This window comes from Excalfactoria chinensis, chromosome 1 (genome assembly GCF_039878825.1).
Source record: "Excalfactoria chinensis isolate bCotChi1 chromosome 1, bCotChi1.hap2, whole genome shotgun sequence".
NCBI lineage: Eukaryota > Metazoa > Chordata > Aves > Galliformes > Phasianidae > Excalfactoria > Excalfactoria chinensis.
Genome location: NC_092825.1, coordinates 53,494,463 through 53,516,224, shown reverse-complemented (window position 1 = coordinate 53,516,224; position 21,762 = coordinate 53,494,463). Strand labels below are relative to the sequence as shown.

General features: G+C 37.2%; 1 protein-coding gene across 2 annotated transcripts in view; it reads left to right on the top strand.

Moving 5' to 3' along the window:
- Window positions 1-21,762, top strand: part of TRIM24 (tripartite motif containing 24) — a 56,039-nt gene that overhangs the window by 20,235 nt on the left and 14,042 nt on the right. Inside the window, exons 2-10 of one of the 2 annotated variants that reach the window (XM_072333892.1) lie at window positions 3,028-3,146; window positions 8,292-8,439; window positions 10,723-10,855; window positions 12,104-12,220; window positions 14,164-14,278; window positions 14,929-15,075; window positions 17,610-17,727; window positions 19,306-19,571; window positions 21,185-21,352. In XM_072333892.1, coding sequence (XP_072189993.1) covers window positions 3,028-3,146; window positions 8,292-8,439; window positions 10,723-10,855; window positions 12,104-12,220; window positions 14,164-14,278; window positions 14,929-15,075; window positions 17,610-17,727; window positions 19,306-19,571; window positions 21,185-21,352 — 1,331 coding nt within the window. The remainder of the gene's footprint in view (window positions 1-3,027; window positions 3,147-8,291; window positions 8,440-10,722; window positions 10,856-12,103; window positions 12,221-14,163; window positions 14,279-14,928; window positions 15,076-17,609; window positions 17,728-19,305; window positions 19,572-21,184; window positions 21,353-21,762) is intronic. The other variant, XM_072333891.1, reaches the window with a different exon arrangement.

The window sequence follows — 21,762 nt, the reverse complement described above, 5'->3', positions numbered from 1 at the left end:
TGCCAGTGGAGGCACCAACTGTCACCAACGCTTAAACACACCACCCACTGTATCACTGTGCTCACAGCCACTGTTTGGTGTCCATAGATGTTAGCAAACATTGATGAATATCACTGGGTGCCATTTATCCAAACAGAGGAATTCAGTGATACACTTCAGTGGCAGATGCCATTTTGTCAGGCTGTCCTACTGCCGCCATTCTTTCTGTACCCTACTCCCAAACACATGCATGGACCAACTCAGTTGCTTGCATTCTCCCAGAGGATTGTGCCTTGTTTAGACCAAGAATGAGCAAAAAGGGGTTGTTTGTAATCAGCACTGCAACAAAATGTTGTTCTTTAAAAACAAAAGTACTTTTCAGCAAGTGTGTAGCTTGAGTATTATTGTCTGTGGCAAATGGATTTGCTTAATAAGAAAATAAGCACCAAAAGTTTTATTACCTACCTGACACACCTGAATTGGATTTTTTTCTTATCCTTCATGAAAACGGTATAAAAAAGTTGCAAAAGTTTTAACCAAAATATAGAATGTGTATATCAAAGGAAACTGCAGGGGTGATGTGTATTGAAACACAGACTGGCAAAATAGCAATTACAATCGAAGCAGGCTTAGTATCACAGCCTTACAGATGAAAGTGAAATGTTTCACACACAAGGGGAAAGCTGCTGGCTAAATTTCAGGAATGAAGAGCTAATTGGGTGTAACATGCTTAGATCTCTAGCATGTTATTGGAATAACACTATGAAAAAGTTATCTAAATGTTGTGTGAAACATAAGGAATTCAATTTATTTTTTACAGAAAGTAAAATATTTTAATGATTTCTGCACTTCTGCATTTTAATGTAAAAGTGAAACAGGAACAAAATTAAGCACAGACCAATTTAGTTAAATATGCAGGTGCTGAATTATTTACTGGTTTTAAATTTGGTGCATTAAACTATATCTGTAATCTTCTCTTAGTCCCTAAAACCATGCTTTTTTTTGAAATAACTGCGGTAGGTCAATAATCTGTCTTGGTTTGGTCTCGCATGACTATTCTGCTGTAGGATTTGCGTGATCCTACACCTTAGATCAGAGAATGACAGTATCCCACATTTGGTGGGACCCACAGAGATCATTGAGTCCAACCTCTGGCTCCACACAGGACCACCTAGAGAGAAACCCTATGTCTGACAGCTTTGTCAGAACACTTCATGAACTCCAGCAGCCTAGGTCAATGACCATTGCAGTGGTGAGTCTGTTCTAGAGCTTGACCACCCTTTTGTGAAGAACCTGTTTCTAACACCCAACCTGCCTCTCCACTGACACAGTTCCATGCTGTTCCCTCAGGCCCTGTTGCTTTCACAGAGAACTGAGCTTAGCACTGCCCCTCCACTCCCCTTGTGAAGTGATCATTTCAACCTAACTTAGTTCTTATTCATTTCCTTTTGGTGGCTGTGATTGTAGATAATTTCCTTAAGGCAATACACTAATGTCAGCTTTTCAGAGATTTCTTGGAAGGTAAAGAAGCCTCGGAGTTAATGAGACATTCTGTTGTATTGGCATGTAGAAGAGGTGTTTCTTTAAAAACATTTCTACAGGTCTTTGTGTAAACCTAGCCAACACACTGTTAAGCTCTAAGTCTTAAGAATGACTTTGCCCTTTTGAGTTACTGGTTGTCAGCTCTGTGCTCAAACTGAATTATGTTACTGTTGTGACCCAACTGGATCATGATTGTTGAGGTTTCAGAATTACCTCAGGCTAAATTAAGGTGAAATGACGCCAAAAGATTGGTTAGATCTTTGTATTTGATTTATATCCCACTATGATACCTAGCACAAAACATGGAGTACATATATATTCAAATATACTGCATTGGTGATAAGCTATGGTAATATGTCTTGTGGTACATTCTAATGTAACTTGAAAAGAGAGAGAGAGAAAAAAAAATAAGAGAGGGAGAGAAGAGAGGGAGAGGAAAATTGGGATTGGATAGGCATGGAAGGAAGATCCAGATTATCTCCCTTGCTTCCAGTGTGGTCACTGGTCTAGTAATACCCAGGTGGCAGGTGCACACCTGACCATTGAGTTGTAGTCCTTTTTACTTGTCACAAAAGGAGGTGTTTCGCATACATATCTGTAGTTTGCATGTGAGGTGGGAGTAGATGGAAGTCAGCATTGACTCTTTACTCCAATGGAGGTCAGGGTAATCGAGACTCTATATCTCATATCACATGGGTCACATTAGCACCTCTTGCAGCAGGGAACCTTGCCCACATTTGCATGGGAGAGTAGTGCCATCCATCCTCCAATGCACTCTGCACCCTCCTCAGCAGAGCACTTTTGGTTCCTTGTTGCAGCTGCAAAATAAACACACCATTTCCCTTTCTTCTTCACCTCTAAGTGATCTCTCAGTGACTGAGACATTCAAACAGTTTTAGAGATTTTCCAGGGGACATTGCAGGAACTATCTTAGAATTGTTCTCCAGCGTGTCTCACAGAACAGAAAGCGGACAGGACCTTGCTCGTTGATTCCTTAACATATCCTTGCTTTTTATGAAGGTAGTTGCTACTTTAATGCAGGTCTGTTCCTCCATATGATTTCTCTTTAAATTTATTGCATTTCAGTTTCTCTTATTACCATAGTTGGAAGTCAGTCGTGTCCTGCTACTGCTGTGTGTAGAACTGTTCACTCTCACTAATGAATACTTCACATTAATAAATGTTTGCTTTAATCCATTGTGTAATAACAAATTGTCAGTGGAATACATTCCTTTTGGAAGAAAAGGATTAATTTTCTATAAGATTAAAGCAAATCCAATGTAGGATTGAAACAGATACTTGAGCTTGGTTGAGGGAACATATCATCAGGGAATAACAGGTAAAAGGTTTCTCCAGTGACGAATGAGAATAAGCTTCTTACTCAGACATTGTGGACAGAATAGTATTAATGCTGACTTTCAAAATGTTTATCCTTATGAGCTGTCTTTGAAGTTGTTTGATAAATCTTAAGTTGCGCAAGCATAATTAGATTTTTTTCCCCTCCAGTTGGTGTTATCCGCTGTCCAATTTGTGGTCAGGAATGCGCAGAGAGACACATCATAGATAACTTTTTTGTGAAGGATACCACAGAGGTTCCTAGTAGCACAGTAGAAAAATCAAATCAGGTAAGTGCATTAACATGTAATCAAGTTAACACATTGGATGTGTGTGCATGTCCTTGGCATCTTACTGCATGGCCTTTTTTGCTATTCATATACAGAAAAAGACTTGAAGTACTTAGTCATCACGTGAAGTAGATACTCCAGGAAATCAATTGAAACGTATGAAAGTTCACATGAAGAAGAAGGTTGTTTAAGCTATTTTTAATTATCAGTATAAAATTACGTTGTGATAATAAAAGCTAAGTGTAATACCTAAGAAATAGGTATTAGAATGGAAATTTCTAGACTTTGGACAGGACACTTTCAGCACTATTTTTTACAGAAACCTAAATGACACCACATCAAGAGATCCCAATGTGAAATGCAATCCTCTGCTTCAATCAACTTTATTTTTTGTGTCACTGACAAAACACAGCACTAAATAATGTGTCTTCATGTTAACTGATGAGAGAGGACAAATATCTTTTCAAGATGTTTTTAAACTCCAGGAACTTCTTGGAAATGATTCAGCTTTTTTATGTTGCTGCATTCTTGGTAATAACAATTTAAAAAAAGATTACTGTTTCAATGTAATGTCTATTTGAAGCTAATCCAATGTCACTTGGATTGTAGCCTTAAAGAACTTCTTGGAAATTGCTTCTTTCATCTTCTTGTTCTAGGGAAATGTATTATTGGCTTTCAATCTATTAGTTTTGAGGATGTCTTCTTAGAGGTCCTTTATTGTGTAGTCTGCTTGTTTGAAAGCGTAGCTGAAATTTATGCTTACCTGTGTGAATAGGTATGTCTGTCAAGAATTGATGGAAGTACCCAGTCGGGCTTGTAATGCTAACTCATTGGCTACATATGTTTTGTCCGTGCCTCCAAGAAAGAGGACTTAAACTTGTGTCTCCAAAAGCCATTTAACCGTCTTCAGTGTATAAGGCACTCTGCAGCTCTGATTCTTAGAAATCATTTACCCTGCGTGAAACTGAAATTTACTTGGAAGTCTCAGGAAGTACAAGCAGTAAGTCAGCGTTCTGTTGACGCAGGATTGTTGGTTTTTTTTGATGCAGAAGGTGTTTTTTTGGATTTTTTTTGTGTATTTTTTTCCTTTGGTTTCCTTTGAAAATAGTTCTTGTTGCTTCACTTAGGAAGAAAAGCAAGATAACAAACTGCTTTGCTTGGCAGACGCAGACCTGAAATTTCCCAGTTTTCCTTCTTTTTTTTTCTTTTTATTTGGGGCCTGCGTTGTAACCTCTGGGTAAGTTATATAATGTGTCCTGTGACATAGTGCTTTGGGGAGTTGTGATAGAAATAGAATTATTTCTTCTGGTTTTGGGGCAAAGCAGTGTTTTTGTTTTCCTCTTTCTTCCTCTAGATTTTTCTTAATTTTTAAGGGTGGGGTGAAGAATTGAGACCTTTGTGCCTTGGATAAGGAATGGAAAATTCAAGGATTTGTTATTCTTGGAAGTTGATGGTAACCATGCAAAACTGGGCATACTTCTCTGAGATGTAGGGTATCAACAGATAGAGTATCCACAAAACTCAGTGCTGTCAGAGAGTGAAGTCAGGAACTTATGGTGTCAAAGTAGATACCGAGTATTCTTCCAAAGAACTAGTATGTTACGTACCTTAACAAAGATGTAGCCATAGTGAAAACATCTTTGAAAGTTGCTGGTTTAGCACAGTGGGTAATAGGCAGTCATGATATAGTTGTGATATGCTTAGTAGAAAGGTGGCTGTTGATGGGATGTTGTAGAAAGGATATGTTCTTTAGGGTTCATGATTTAAGATGTCAGGATGTGATTCGTGTTTAGAAGTACAGATGGGTGAGTATGGCCCAAAAGGCAGATGTTGTTCTTACTGCTTTTGTATGTGCCAAGAAATGGTTATATCACTTTTGGCACCGGTGTTTTTTAAATCCAATAGAAGCTACTATTGTATCAAATCTGAACTGGAGTAATTTACATTCAGAATATTAGTTGAATGAATATTTCTCTGGAGTACTACTTAGTTATTTTCCTTTAAAACTCAAAATTTTGCTTATTTAATCTCTTTGATACTTAAGCTAATTCAAAGAGTAGGTTGTACAGAGGAGCAGCTGAGAAGACAGCTCTGTTACCTCAACTTGTGCGTACAAATCTGTCTTTAAATAAACAAGCTTTTAGAACAGAAAATATAGTAACCTGCCTGCAACATGCTGAGTAATTTCAGCTTACATTAAAATTGAATGAAGGCTGAGTGAACACTTCCCAGGGTTATAAATGCTAAAGCTAGTAACTGAATTAGACATAATTGGAAGGAAAAGTCAGTTAAAAATAAATCTGTCTAACCAGAATAAAGACTTAGAAGTCAGCTAGGGAGAGTTTCCTTTGAAAGTACTAAAGGAGTGCTTGTGTGAGTCAAAATAAGTGTGATATAAGTTTAGATTTCATAAGAATATAGTTTATATTTCCGGTAATTATGCTTCTATGTACTTTAGGTATACAGTTTCTTCTGATAACTCAGAACTCTGGCAAAATCTAATCTTGATCTGAAAATGCATTTTTCAAATAAGAACTGGATGGAAGCAAATCTAGTTTTTACCTACAGTGCAGAACTGTTTTGACAGCATGAGTTATAACAGCAGTGAAGAACTTTATAAATCTGTCTGTCTTCTACTTGGTGGATCTGAAGAGTATGAAGTTGCAACGTATATCTTTTTGGACAACAAAGTGAAATGAGTTTCAGCTCATTTCATACCACCTGACTGTTGGCTATTGAATCACAGTCTCCTTTCTAACAATAACAGGTCACAGCAGTCAGAAAAAAGTCAAAGCATGTTGCACAAAGAAAATAGACAAAGATCTTGGAATCTAGGAAGGGTGATTACTTCCTGAAGTCTTTTGAACTCATTTGAATGGTCTGACACATTATCAGGCTTACCTGCCTGAGTTTGCTAAAGGTGACCTGGAAAGAGAATAATGTATTTGTTAATTTTTTAATACTAATTGGGTTTCCACCTTTTCTGTTTTGTTTTGCTTCTTAGATTTAATAATAATAATTTAAAGGCCTGAAAGTTTGGTGTGGCATTTTGTTTTGTTTTGTTTTGTTTTGTTTTTTTTTTTTCCTGCTTGTCTTGTTTTCACTTCATTTATTTTTCTTGTTTAAAAAAAAAAATCCAATTTCTCATTCTGCATAACTGCAAAACCACTTCTAGTCAATCTGGGAGCATCACATGATAGTACTGCTCTGGCAACAAGTTCTTTAAAAGCTTCTTGGCCTGCAGAAGTTCTCTGGGCAGTCAGCAGCGCTCACGTAACTGATCTCTGGGCAACAGTGATGCAATCGGTCTGGTTTTACACCAGCCTTGCAAAGGATTGCGTTGTTACCCTTAGGGAGAAGACAACTGGGCAACAACAGTGGGAGGCAGAGAATTTCCTTCATGGGATTTGCAGCCAAGAGAAAGCGTAACATTAAATTAATGCCTCAGTGATGCTTACTTACTTGTTTGAAATTCTTTTCTTAAGGATTCAACGTGGTTTCATGATTTCCCCCTTAACCTCCTCAAAATGTCTTTGAAATTAAAACTTAAGGGCAAGTAAAATTTTTAACTTCCTACTTATAATTAACTTTCTTTAATTATTTTCATTTCCTTGAATATTTTTTAAGCAATTTATATCTTTCCCTAGTCAAGATAGCAGTAGAATTTTTGTTGTTGAAGAGATGATGGAAAAAAAATAATTAGCAGAACATTTATCTTTTTTTTAAGAAGGTTTTTTAAGTACGACTTTCAGGCCTCCTTATTGTAAAGAAACAGAAGAAGGGGCACAAGCCCAGTTTTTGTTTTCCTTTTCAGGTCACCTTTACGAACATGAACTGCCTCACACTTCAAGTGACAACAAGAGGGGTCTACCACCCTTGTGTTGTAACTTCATTTCTCAGAAGATATTTGCATTGAGAGGCAACACAATCCAGAAGAGTAAGCACAACATTGGGAATCTGGGACCGTATATTCAAATTCCAGTTCTGTCAGTAACTTGCTTTGTGGCCTAAGGCAAGTCAGTTCACCTCATGAGCTAATATTCCTCATTTTCTGGAAGGGCAAACCGGGCCATAGTTGGATGTATCTGCTTAGGATAAAAATTGTTGCTTCTGCCTTAACTTCTGTTCATCTTGTGTGGGTGCAGCAGCTGGATTTTTCAAAAATGAAACTAAAAGGAAAACCAATGTCTAAAATTTTGTTCCTTGTATCCTGTTATCATAATTCTATCGGTGGGATCTCTAGGATAGAGTGATCGTAGAGCAGCTTGAATCTTTTGTTTGCAGCAGTGCTACATATTGTTAGAAATGGATGATAGTTGCCTAAAACCTTCAAGATATGACTGGAGAGGGGGACATGAAGGAAGGAGTTATGTGACTGTAGAGGAGGTCTTAAAAATGAAAAAGAATTATGAGCATGTAAAATGTTGTTGTCCATCATTCTTAGTTCTCAACCTGTTGCTCACATTGTTGGTTGACAGGAAATCTTTCTTATGGATATACTGACTTTATGCAAGGACATTTTGATTGCTGTCAGGTGTGTTTTCCTAAATTACCTTTTTTTTCAGATGTCTGGGGTATAGTCCAGAGGCCACAGTTTGAAAAATATTATACATTCCTTGAAAATCTCTTGAAGATTAGCTTTATTGATAAGCTTCACTGTAATCTGTCTCAAAGTAGTGACGCAGAGATTCTTGAGAGGAACCCTGCTATTTTTCACTTTGTGCATTTCCTGTGACTTTGTTGAGATGAACAGAAACTAAAAGTAAAGCTTCTGTCTTCTAAAATCAGAGCAGTGCTGATCGTGTTCTGTCTTTACAATATGCTCATGTGAAATATTTACTCTATAGTAAACATTACACAACTTCTAAGTGTGCAGTGTGAGGCGGAAAGTGATGGTTTGACTTTTATTATGTCAGGTAAATGTTCTGGAATAGCACTGACAAAATGACCATTTTCTTTGACAAGTCACATTCAGTTTCTTTTAGATAGTTATTTATGGTGTTCCTGTACCTCAGGCAGTTTTCTGTTCTCATTTGACTGTTGTAGGGAAAGTATAAAAGTGCACTGATTATATATGAACAGTAGCTTGTACGTATATGCCATATTTATTTTTATAGCTACCATTTTTTTCTCTCTTCATGTCAGGTCTGCACAAGTTGTGAAGACAATGCAGAAGCTCATGGGTTCTGTGTGGAATGTGTAGAATGGTTGTGCAAGACCTGCATCAGAGCTCACCAGAGGGTTAAATTCACAAAGGATCATACTGTAAGACAGAAAGAGGAAGTATCTCCAGGTAACATACTTGATTTATAATTTCGCAAAGGATGTGTACTAATCACGGAGAATACATCAGAAAACCAATTTAAATCATCACATTTCTTTTTAAAATGACGCATTTCAAAAATATTGTCCCTTAATCTTAATAAATGTAAAAGGGCAGATTCAGTATGGCGTAAGCCCTTAGTGCATATGAATACTAACTAAATGAATGTTACTTTCTGATTGGTACGGGAAATGTTGGTAGCTTCCTGCCTCCCACTCTCTTATTTCAGTTCCATTCTGAAGGCTGCAACCATTTGAATTAATTTTGATGTTTCTTTGGAAACACTTTAAACTCTTTAAGTGAATCTCTGAAATGACCCAGCTTACAAAAGAGAAGACTGTTGGGGTTTTGTTTGTTTTGTTTTGTTTTGAGAATTAGTTTCATTAGAATGTTGCTACTGGAAAGAGAAATTTTTGTCCTGGCTGCAAGTATGATACTCAGTTTCTTTTATTAGATAAAATGCATAGTGGTGAGAAAACATACAGATTAGTATTTAATTACAATCTTTATGTTGAAATGTTTTAAACAGTATGCGTACCAATATGAATATAAAACTAATACAAATAAAAAATGTTTCATCTGGAATGATTGCACATCATTGCCTTGACTTTACAGATTAATCACAGAAAATGCTTCTTTATGTATTTGGCTCCTCTAGCTTTTCTAGAGATCTACTAAATAGTTATGTTAACTTACTGTAATACCACAGCAAAGGAAGCACTAATCAATTAAATTCTTTCGGCGCTGATAAGGACGTGTTTTGTTAGCAGTGGAACGTGCCATGATTTTAGCTGAGTATATTTTAAGTTTGAAATGTTTTGCTTTAGAAATTAAAGGAAAATATGTTATGAATTTAGGAGTTTTTCCTCAGTAGGATCTAGGAAACTTGAGGTTGGAAGGAGCCTGGGGAGATGATCTAGTCCAACCTCCTGCCTTGAGCAATTCCGCTGTGAGATCATATCAGGTTGTTCAGGGCTTTATCTATCTGGGCCTTGAAAACCAGCAAGGATCATTACAGTGTACAGTACAGCCTATGAGAAATTTTGAGTGTTCTCAGTGTGAATGCCTGACTCTTCTCATGGAGAATAAGGTTGTACTTTTATTTACTGAGAACCTTCTTGGCTTCAGTTTATGCTCATTTTGTCTTGTCTTCAAGTAGTGCAAGGACACTTATGAATGTGATAGGATGCTAACAGATGTTCTGCTAAGACTAAGTTCTAGTAAGTCAAAGAATCACAGAATGGCCCTGGTTGGAAGGGACTTCAAGGACCATGAGTCTACAACCCCTCCGCCACCAGCAAGGCCACATTTAATACTCGACCGGGCTGCCCTGGGCCCCATCCAACCTGTCCTTGAACACCTCCAGGGATGGGGCATCCACAACCTCTCTGGGCAGCCTGTGCTAGCACCTTACCACTCTCATAGTAAAGAACATCTATGTCATCTGAACATGGACGATCTTGTAATTATGGATTTTATTATTTTGAATTATTTTCCATTATTATAAATGTATGTATTTAATTTTCAATCCTCAGTGTCAATTTGTATGAATTTTATATGTGACAGGATTTGTCATTCCTGTAATCTACTTCTCAAAGGATAGTTTCCAGTATGGTATATTTTGAGTGCTGTATTTACATCCCACATTCATATTTAGTTAATCAAAAGTGACTGCTGAATATACATGGAAAGGACAAGAGTAGTGCATGACTTATTTTGACCATAATTTGTTGAGAGAAAGTGTCATAGGAAGGCTGAATAGGAATATTCAGTTCTCCTGTGAGTCTGCTAGCCAGTTTCAAATAATTTTTGTGAAATAGAGATGAGAAAATTACACTGCAGATTTTATTAAAATAAACAAATGAATGGGTACAGAAAAGTGACCTTCCTGGTCTGCAGTGAAGAAATGGCTGCCATGTGAAGTCAGTCATCATTACAAGCTGTGTAATCCTCATGAACTCACTATACAGCCCAACTCATAAGAAAGCAGTTTGTTTTTTGTTTTTTGGTTTTTTTTTCATTACATTGCATAAAAGAACAGATTTCATTTCTAACACGTGATGATGTTTCCTAGGCTCATTTGTATTTACTACAAGAGCTGAAACTTCCAATCTGTTTAGAGTGGGCTTCTGAAGAAACAGTAGCAGCTTCTGGTTAGCATATATATGAAGAGCATAGTAAGAAAAAACATGAGAATGCAAACCTCTTTAACAGTTTCAAGAGTTTGGACTGACATCTTTCTATAATCAACAGAGGCAGTTGGTGTGACCAGTCAGAGACCTGTGTTTTGCCCTTTCCACAAAAAGGAGCAGCTGAAGCTATACTGTGAAACATGCGACAAGCTGACCTGCCGAGATTGCCAGTTATTAGAACACAAAGAGCACAGGTATGAAAACAAAGTCAAATCTTTTATACAGCTTGCTTGCAGAAAGACAACTTGAAGTTAATTGCGGCTGTAGCAATCTACAATTCAGCTGGGTAAAAAATTAAATTTTCACGTCAGAGAAGAAATAAAGATGGTATCTAAAAGAATGTGACTGGCAAATGTGTGATAGTTTGGAGTTAAACCTAATTCTTTCAGTTTTACTCTGGTGATTTAAGAACAAGACCTTTATTTACTGTCAATTTATTTGGATGGAATTTGTTGCTGTGCAGTTTTTCAGAGACCTTAGAAAGCACAAAGGCTGTTATGTAATGGTATTCTTATGTGTAATTTTTCCATTTGTCCTTCAACAAGATGTTTACATAACCAAACATTACCCAAGAAATTTAGGAGGGAGCAAATGGGCAATTTTTCTGTGAAGAGCTCTTCACAAAAGAAAAGCAAATCTGAAGTTTAACTGTACTGTACTTTGAGAACACTGTTTAATAACATTCAAATTTTAGGTTTCTGTTCTTTGGTCATTTCCTACTAGCCATGGAAGATGAAAAGAGGAATAATGCACAACTCCTAAGTGTGGGACAGTAATTTTCTGTTAACACATAACAATAATGGCCTGGGACAGATGTGCTCATAGGTTAAACATGAATACATTCACTGTTCTTAATGTGAACTTGCTTGGCTGACCAGGCAGACATCAGTAGGGGGAGGAGTGTTGGCAGTTGTAGCTTCTTGGAATCAAGTAAAAGTTGATCTTGGGAATTGCTGTCTTCCTCTTAAATTCTCCTTCTCTTAGGATTTATATCCTTTTCAGAACATCTCCTCTTTTTTTTTCTACAAATTGTTGATGATTTCAGTTCCTTGATTTAGTGTTACTGACTTGTACCGACTCAGCAGTCTCTTCTTTCTTCTGCTTCTACATCCTTATTTTGCACAAAGTAATAGCTTATGTGCTCTTTCACTTAGAGTAATAGCTACAGCACAACATTAATTTTTCTTTCAATAGAATTGTGACAAGGTCACACAGCATCCCTTCAATTTTATGAAAAACATAATTCTAAAAACATAAAGTCAAAATTAAAAGGAATATGCTGTAAATAAAATAGGTCAGCGTTTGCTGATGCGTACCTCCATAATGACAGTTAAATTTTTGACCTGGGCAGCAGTCATGTAACAAAGCCTTTTGTAGGGCACTCTGCTTTTTATTATATCTACACTTGGCATGTATAAATACTCACTAGTTCTTTATTATAGGTACCAGTTTATAGAAGAAGCTTTTCAAAACCAGAAAGTAATCATTGAGACTCTAATCACTAAACTGATGGAAAAGACTAAATATATAAAATGTACAGGGAAGCAGATCCAAAACAGGTATGTATTGGAGTTTGAAACTGAAAGATTGCAACTTTAATATACACTGTAATTTGTTGAAGTGTTTAGATTAGTAGATTTTGTACCTCAATCCTTCTCAATCCTTCTTCCAGAAAGAAAAATTGTAGTATTTTTTTGACCTTCCAAAAGCTTCAGTTTTCTATAGTGATGGGTGTCTTTTTAATGTGCTTACTTACATGAAATAACTCTCTGCTCAACCTGTGGGAGCAATAACTTGGGTGCAATTAAACAGGTTATGCAATAAACTGTGCAGGAGGCAGTCTCATATTCATTATCAGCACACTTATTTTTTTTTTAGTGTAGATCCCTCTTAGAAAGTGAGAGATAATGACTCATGTTTTCATAACGCTTGTGACACACATTTGAAGATTTATGTAATACTTTTGTGCTTTGGACTTAATTCACTCTGTACTGCAAACCTAGCAGAGGAATAAATCTGTAAAACTTTTGCAGCAGTAGTCCTTTGTAACTGCTTCTTCAGCATTTACAGGAAGGTTCAACACAGTAGAAGATGCTGTGTGTAACTTGAAGTCTTCCTCTCTTTACCTGTCTTTAAGATAGTAGAGATGGAAAAAAAGAGCACAAACTGTTCTCCTCTACTGCAGCATCTTAGTGGTTATTATCCCATCTTAGCAGTGCTTTTCACAATTTAAAGAGTATGTCCTGTTACCAATTTGAACATTAATGCTGAAATAGCTAAATATAATTAACTAAATAACTATAATAGCTATAATTTTATCATAGAATCATAGAATGGCCTGGGTTGAAAAGGACCACAATGATCACCTAGTTTCAACCCCCCTGCTATGTGTAGGGTTGCCAGTCACCAGACCAGGCTGCCCAGAGCCATATCCAGCTTGACCTTGAATGCCTCCAGGGATGGGGCATCCACAACCTCCTTGGGCAACCTGTTCCAGTGTGTTACCACCCTGAGTGAAAAACTCACTCCTAATATCTAACCTAAACCTCCCCTGACTTAGTTTAAAACCATTCCCCTTTGTTCTGTCACTATCCACCCTCATAAACAGCTGTTCCCCCTCCTGTTTACATGCTCCTTTCAAGTAATGGAAGACCACAATGAGGTCTCCCTGAAGCCTTCTCTTCTCCAAGCTAAACAAACCCTATTCCTTCAGCCTTTCCTTATAGGAGAGGTGCTCCAGCCCTCTGATCATCTTAGTGGCCCTCCTCTGGACCTGTCCCAAGAGCTCCACATCCTTCCTGTACTGGGGGCCCCAAGCCTGGACCCAGTACTGCAGATAGGGCCTCACAAAAGCTGAGTAGAGGGGACAGTCACCTCCCTCTCCCTGCTAACCCCCCCATTTTTTTTAATGTAGTCCAGAACACAGTTGACCGTCTGGGCTGCAAGCGCACACTGCTGGCTCATGTCCAGCTTCTCGTCCACCAGGACTCCCAAGTCTTTCTCCACAGGGCTTCTCTCAAGGAGATCTTCCCCAAGTTTGTATAAATACCTGGGACTGCCCCTGCCCAAGTGTAACGCCTTGCACTTGGCCTTGTTGAACCTCATTATGTTATCAGGGGCCCACTTCTCCAATCTGTCCAGGTCTCTCTGGATAGCTTCCATTCCCTCCTGTGTATCAACTGCACCACTCAGCTTGCTGTCATCTGCAGACTTTCTGAGGGTGCACTCAATTTCATTGTCTATGTCATTGATAAAGATTTTACAGACTTAGGTCTTTAGAACTCGCCACCTGTAAATTTATTATTTTATTATAGTTCACTGTTACTTTCTGGTTCTTCTAGTAATTTTCCTGACTAAAACTGTCTGATTGTTTATGTATTAATTGGTGTATATGATCAAGAAATATTGTAGTCTCAGCAGCACAGAAGTTGTTTAAAATTCTGTGTTTGAAGGGTGGGTTTGTGACCTGAAGAATATAATTTTCTATACTGTTTACTTGCAGAATTCTTGAGATGAATCAGAATCAAAAGCAGGTGGAACAGGATATTAAAGTTGCCATATTTACACTGATGGTAGAAATAAACAAAAAGGGAAAAGCTCTGCTGCATCAGTTGGAGGTAATTTCATTGCTATCACAAGAAAAAAATGTCAGCTTTCTTTTTTTTTTTTTTTCTGCTGATGATTGAAATCAATTTCTAGCATTAGCTGTTTGTACATGTCCTATTGCAGTTCCAAAGCAGTGAGCAAGCGTATTCGTTTACTTACTTATTTATCCATGTTTCTTTATTTCTTTGTAAATCGTGTCTCTTTTATATATATTCATATATATGTATATATAAATAATCAAGGCTGTATCTGAACCTGGTTTGTTTCTTCACACTTTTGTAGGTCCTTATCCTGTGCACCATGCATGAAAAGTCTTTCTCTATAAATTCTGCAATCTAGTAGCAAATCAAAGGAGATTGTTTAAAATTGATGCCTAGAAAATGATCATATCCAAGAGTGCCTGAAGAAGTGTGTGTGTGTGTATATAGGCATATCCATATGAAAATGTGTCATAAGAAAAAACGAAGATCTGCATGCAAAACCTTGATATGTTGAATAAATATTGTGACTTTTTTTGACTGATAGCTATAGTCAAGGTGTAGGGGAGTACTTTTTAGAAGAGTTAAGTGAAATCTCTTGATCATTGAGTCGCAAACATGAAAGTTAATGTGTTTCAGCTGTAAGTTGAACGCTTAGACTGTACCTAATTTTCTGCTTGCAGACTCTGGCAAAAGAGCATCGGATGAAACTTATGCAACAACAACTGGAAGTAGCAGGTCTCTCTAAACAGCTGGAACATGCCATGAATTTTTCTAAATGGGCAGTTTCCAGTGGAAGCAGCACAGCTCTACTCTATAGTAAACGCTTGGTAATATTCCTTCTTTTCCTTAAGTATTATAGTTAGGTTATATGCATGCACACATTTATCTGTAACACCAAGGGATTAGGCATTTTAATGACATTATACTACTTGGTATATTTGTATATCAGTTTTTCTTGTTCTTCTCTCAAAAGCATTAATGTAGAGTATTTATTACAGTTTAGCTTCACTTATCACAATTATTTCCTGTTGCACTACCATAGAATTGTTGTAGGTGTTCAGAAGTTTAGCTAACTCCTTTTCTCTGAAGTGAAAACCTTGAAGCCATGAAAGACTAGGCAAATCATTGTATGTCCTAAATTATTAATGAGGTTCTTATTAGTATGTTTTACAGCTTCTGAGTTCAGAAAAAGAAGGTATTTGTATACTTTAGAGCCTGATATCCAGCATTTAATATGAAAATAGTGTATTGCTATGTTCTGTTAGAGTCGTCTTCTGTGAAAAGTCTTGAAAAACTGATTTGTTAAGCTGATAAAAATGAAGATGAGGCTTTTGCTTTTTTATACAAAGCACTATGGAAGTAAGTATTTCAGTGTTGTAAGGACGCACGTGTATGCACGATCTCACTGACTGCTTGTGATGAACATGAATCCTGAAAACAGCAACAACCAACCAATCAAACAGAAGAATACCCTTGAAATTAAAAACAAAAAGATGATTATCAGCCATTTTTCTTGGGATTTCTAAATTGTACTTTCCAGATGAAGGAAATCTGTAGTAATGTTGAGGAGAGATTATCATCTTTTTCCAGTTTCCTATAATTAGAACATAACTTTTCTTTTTGTCTTTATTGCCTCGTTGCCTAGTTGAGACTCTGTTGGTGTGTGTGTATGTGTTCATTTGTTTGCTTGATACCCATTAAAACGCTGCAGGCTGTTTTCTCAACCTATTTCAAGTGGTTAAATACACTGGGCCTGTCTTATACAGCCTTAGTAAATAACTTTTTTTAATTGAATGGAGAGAAAGGTCATCAGACTAAGTCATGTTATTTAGAATTGCCTAGTGTTGCCATGTAGACTTCTGCTATATGAACGAGAAAATGTTGCAGGAGTCTTAATCTTGTAAGTGTTATAAATCCTAAGAAAAAGACCACTGTAGCCCATCAAGCCTCAGCAAATGAGAGAGAATTTTTGAAGGAACAGATGAAACTTAGGCTTTGGATTTTTGCTGAAGGTCAGAGTTATTTGCGGTTTGAATAGCTCTGTCCATGGACATGTGTAAGATGTGTTCCAGAACAGTTATGCGTAGAGGAGCATACAAAGCCTCTACTGGGGGATATCCAACCGCATGAGATGAGGAGGGAGGAATACCCAGCAGACTTAAATTCAGCATTATAGTTCAGAGGTAATACCTGTACTTCAAGGAAATAACACATCCAAACAGTTCATTAAGGCATCAATTTCCTTACCAAGTCTTCTATCATAAACAAAATATTTTTTACTACTGTCATTACTGACAGGAGATAACCTAATTCTGAGTTAATTTGCAATATATGTGTTTGCACACAGAAGGAATGTATGAAATAAGCTATGACAATTTTTTTCTGCAACTAATATTTGTGATGGGAGAAGAGAGTAGAAATTTTCAAGTGTATTATAATTGATTTGGGCAGTGTACAGAAGTACTAAGAGGTCTATATTCAAAGTAGTAGTGCTCTTTAAATTTTCCATAGTCATTTAGGAACAAACATACAAAAAAACATGTAAGTCTTGCTAAATGTTTTTCTGCCTGGTCTAAAATAAACCTGCCTAAATGAAACAAAAAAGTAGGAGCAAAGTGGAAACTCATATAAAATTCATATGTAAAAGATAATTGGTGTCCTTTTTAAGGCAGATATGGCCAAACATACCTCTTGGAATTTTCTAGGAAATTATTATTTAAGAAAAATATTTGAGAGGAAAATGAAGCATGGAACTTGATAAGCATTTTCTGTATCTGCTGTATGTTACTCTAAATTAACATCTGTGTTAGATATTTCTAGGAAATACCTGTAAAAAGTATTTTCTTTCTAGTAGCTAGATAAACTCAGATTTATTCCAGCATTCTGCCTGTGTACCCTAATCACAGTCCAGTCCTTTGGATCCAAGTAGTCTGAAGACTGTGAACATATCTGAGAATTTTCAAAGTAATATATGAAAGAAAGTATGATAAGCCTGTAATGGACACAGCTCTCTGAAAAGACCTTATATCTACTACTAAGGAAAATTCTCTTTTGATGATGCTTGTTGTCAAGAGGATGGAATACTTTTTTATTTTTTTTTAATGAATTGGTTAGCTCAGATTAGAAAAAAAAGCAATGTGACATGAATCCATTCTTTGCCTGCAAGTAAATTTAATGTAATAACTGAACTTGTGGAAAGATACGCATTTCTGGAGGGGAAAATAATCCTTGCCTATATGTAGTAATTGATTGCTTTGTTTTTTTTAATCCTTTATAATTTTTGTTTGGACAAACTTTTCTATTTTTTCATATTAATGGCTTTAACTTGAGAGGAAAATCTCATGTTTTGTTCTTGTTCTAGATCACATATCGACTACGCTATCTTCTCCGAGCGAGGTGTGATGCTTCACCAGTGACTAACAATACCATCCAGTTTCACTGCGATCCTAGCTTCTGGGCTCAAAATATTTTCAATCTAGGTGTTGTAAAATTTTTTCAGTCCTTTGTTTTTATTTTAGTTTTTTAGAATAATGTACTTCTTTGCGGAAGACATTTAAGATGTAATGTGCGGAAAAAGTGTTTTATGTGAATACTTACAATGAAACATTAATGAACGTCCCTTGCTTGAATGCAGTATATCATGATGATGATGATAAGGAATTCAGTAGGTTAACCTGACATGCCATTAAGTTGTATCAAGCAGGTATTTCTTTATTGCAGCACTGGGCACATGGGGGATAGCTTTGACCAGTATGCGCATCGTGGCTCATATGTGGTTTACATTTATTGGTTGTGCTCATACGTAGTCATATTCATCCCCAGAATTTCATGCATATGCTAAATGTTTTATCAAAGTCGTTATCATTTTCTTAGAGCTGATTAACATAAGACCCTCCTCCTTAGAGCATTCACAGTCATCCTTGAAGTCCTTTCAGGGGTTGTCTGAGGATTGAGGGAGGCAGGCTGACAGTCTTCATCACTCCTAAACTTTTAACCCTAGTTATACTCAGTTAGGTCTTTACCTCCTCTCTAAGTGTGGTTTCTCTGATATGACCTGATAGGGCCCATCCGTCTTCAGTTTAACTTCATTTTCATTCCTTATCTTCAGGGTAGTACATATGGTCCCTCCAGACTATATGTTTGCGATATTCAAGGCCCTCACTCCATTACTGATGAAAGTAGCAACCTGCAGTTTGCTGGACAATGCACATGCTAGGTTCTGAAGCCAGAAACACAATATATAACCTTACTTTAATAACCTAAGCAAGAGTTCCTGAAGTCAGTCTCATCCTGCATCTTACAGCACATTCTTTTAAGTTAATCCAGTCTTCCTAAACTGAAACCCTTAGCAGCACCATAACATGTTCAAACGTCCACATTTATTTCCTTGTCATTCTAAGCAATAAGCCTTTGAGAAGGGGTAAATGCGATAGAAAAATAGAACACGGAAGAGAACAATACTTTTGGCATGTTGTCTATTTTTAAGATATTCTTTCCTGAAGTTACGGCTGGACTTCAGAAGAAAGCATGTTTTTATCAGAACTACAAAGTAAAAGTTTAGCATCTGTACTCTAATACCTCCTGGGAAGTTTTTGCTCTAATCTCCACATTAGTATTTGTATTTTTGTTTTATAACCATAAACTGATAGGGTTTTATAACTATTGAACTCCAGAACATGGAAGCTTTGCAGGTAGTCCATGTATGTGAGTACCTGAAAGCCTTTGTGTTTAATGGAAATAAGCATCCTAGGAAATCATCAGATTGGAATAGGAATTGAAGCTCAAAGATCTCCCTAGGATGTTAATGGTTATATAATCTAGTTGATCCATCTAAGACTGCCCTTTTGCTAGTATCTCCTTCTTCTTCCATTATAAAATAAAACAATGTTTCTGCAGGGAAACAATATGAAGTGAGTCCTTCGTCTCGTGTTTACCCATCCTTTGCATTATAATAATTAATGATGGCCTCATGGTATCAAAAATCTAACACTGTAAAAATAGTATTTCTGCTAACTGCACTATTTCAGTATTCATTTAATTTATGTTTTTCAAACCAGGTTCTCTGGTAATTGAAGATAAAGAAACCCCACCACACATGCCCAAGAACCCTGTGACGGAAACAAATTTGCAGCCACCTGGAAGCTTACCTTCAAATCAGCTGTCTAAGTTCCCAATGCAAATAAACTTGGCTCAGCTCCGGCTTCAGCACATGCAGCAACAAGTCATGGCTCAGAGACAGCAAGCTCAACGCAGAGCAGGTCCAGTAGGTCTAGCAAATCCAAGAATGCCAGGAACTTTGCAGCAGCCTCCTGCTTCTCACCAGGTAAGCTATGACAATTTCAAAGAAGATTTTTCTTTCCCATTTGTGGTGGTTTCACCCTGATGGGCATCTGAACTCCACCACAACCACTCTCTCACTCCCTCTACTCAAAAGAAGAAGGGAAACTGCATGAAAATGCTTTTGAAGGCATTGGGGTCCATCAGTGCTAGTCACTTTTAAGTACCACCTCTTAAGATCACAGGAATAGTAAATTCCAGAATGCTGGAGTTTGTGCAGATGGGGCAGAAAATTGGCTGGGCTGTACAGGGATCTTCTTCTAGAGCTTAGGAGGAAAAAGATGTATGGTCACTGGATGTGAGGTTGGATGACATGGAAAGAATATGGAGATGCTGTTTGCCATTATAGGGAAAAAAAATTGTGTGGCCAAAGCTTAATGAAGTTGAAAGAGGCCAGTTCTCTAGGAAATAATAAATATGGCTTTTTAAAGTATGTTAACAGCAAAAGAAGGACCAAGAATAACATTAGTCCTTTACTTGATGTGGACAGTCACCTCACAAATAGAAATGCAGATGAAGCAGAGATATTTAATGACTTATCTGCCTCTAACACTGATGATAGGCTCTGGGTTGGAGATGAGTCTTGAGTTGGAGTGCTGTGACTGTGCTAATAATAAACTCCCAGTCAACCCCGAACCTAGGCATGATTTGCTGCTCTATCCAGATGCACAGATGTCTATGGGGCCCGGTGGGATTTTACTCAAAGAGCTGTCCAACAGCATATTTGGGTACCACAATATAAGAAGGTCATAAAGCTATTAGAGAGCATCCAGAAGAGGTCTGTGAAGATGATGAAGGGTCTGGAAGGCAAGGTGTATGAGAAGTAGCTGAGGTCCTACTACTCCTTGCCTGGAGCGCCTCCTGCCATCCTTCATCACTGGCCTTGGTGTCAGCAGGGCTATTTTTCATTTTCTCACTTCATTCTCCCAGCTCAGCTCTGCCCTGCAGTGGATCCATTCTGGAGCAGCTGGAGCTGGCTCTGATCTGATGTGGGACAGCTGCTGGGCTCTGCTCACAGAGGGCTACCTCTGTAGCCTCCCTACTATCAAAACCTTGCCATATAAGCCTTATACAGCCTTTCACTGATGAGGGAGAAAGTGAAGAAAAGGAAAAAAATGATATTTAAATGCAGAATTTCAGATTTTTATCTTTAGCTAGTGGTTATATAGAAGGGTTAGAGACATTTTCTTTACTGAGAATTGAGTGGACATTCAATACTTGACTGGCAGAATGTATGGTAATACTCGGCCTATTATTGTTGAGAAAAATATATGCTATGTGACAATATATAAAGCTGGGCTATATATATTGCATTTTTTTCAAGTGCTTATTAAATGAATCTGTCATATATATATATATTTTTTTTTTTTTGCACGAAACTGTGATTGTCCCGTATAACTTCCAGAGTTGAAATACTCTCACTGCTGTTGCAATGCATCTGCACTTGTTATATCTCACTAATTAAAACTATATGCTAGGTTTTGTTTCTAAAATTAATTTTCAGATAAACTAGGTGATACTCTTTGTTTGCATTAAATATGAGTTAGGTGGAACATTGAATCCGTATCACCAAACTTACAGAACTGTTTTTTTCTTCAGCAGGCACCTCCACGTTTGATTCATTTTCAGAATCATAGCCCCAAGTCCAATGGTGCTGCTCCTCCTGCACAACAGATGAGATTTTCCCAAAATCAGAACCTACCAAGGCAAGCAATAAAACTCAACCCCTTGCAGATGGCATTCTTGGCACAGCAAGCTATAAAACAGGTAAGAGTTTCTTTCCCATTTCACTTACTGTGTAAAAATAAAACATCAAATGTGTTTTGTATCATCTTTTGTATTATGTTTCAAGAGTTCTTTTCAATTGGAACAGAGAATGCTTTCTTCTCTCTGACAACATATCCACAGTTTTCTTAATGAGAACTGTCAAGTTTCTTTCATTCTGACAGTTCTAAGCAGCTGAACTGTTATGGAAGTGAGCCATTGTGTGTGATACGTAGGTGTTTCATTATGTTGTTTGCTATTACCATGCTTTCTGGCCACTTACGTAAAACTTAACATGAACTTAGTCTGCACACCACAATGAATAAACAGAATGGCAAATCCCCCTGTTCATCTTAATGTTAGTGACTTTACTAGAAACCAGGTAAAGGCTTGACTGAAAGTTGTAGCTGCCG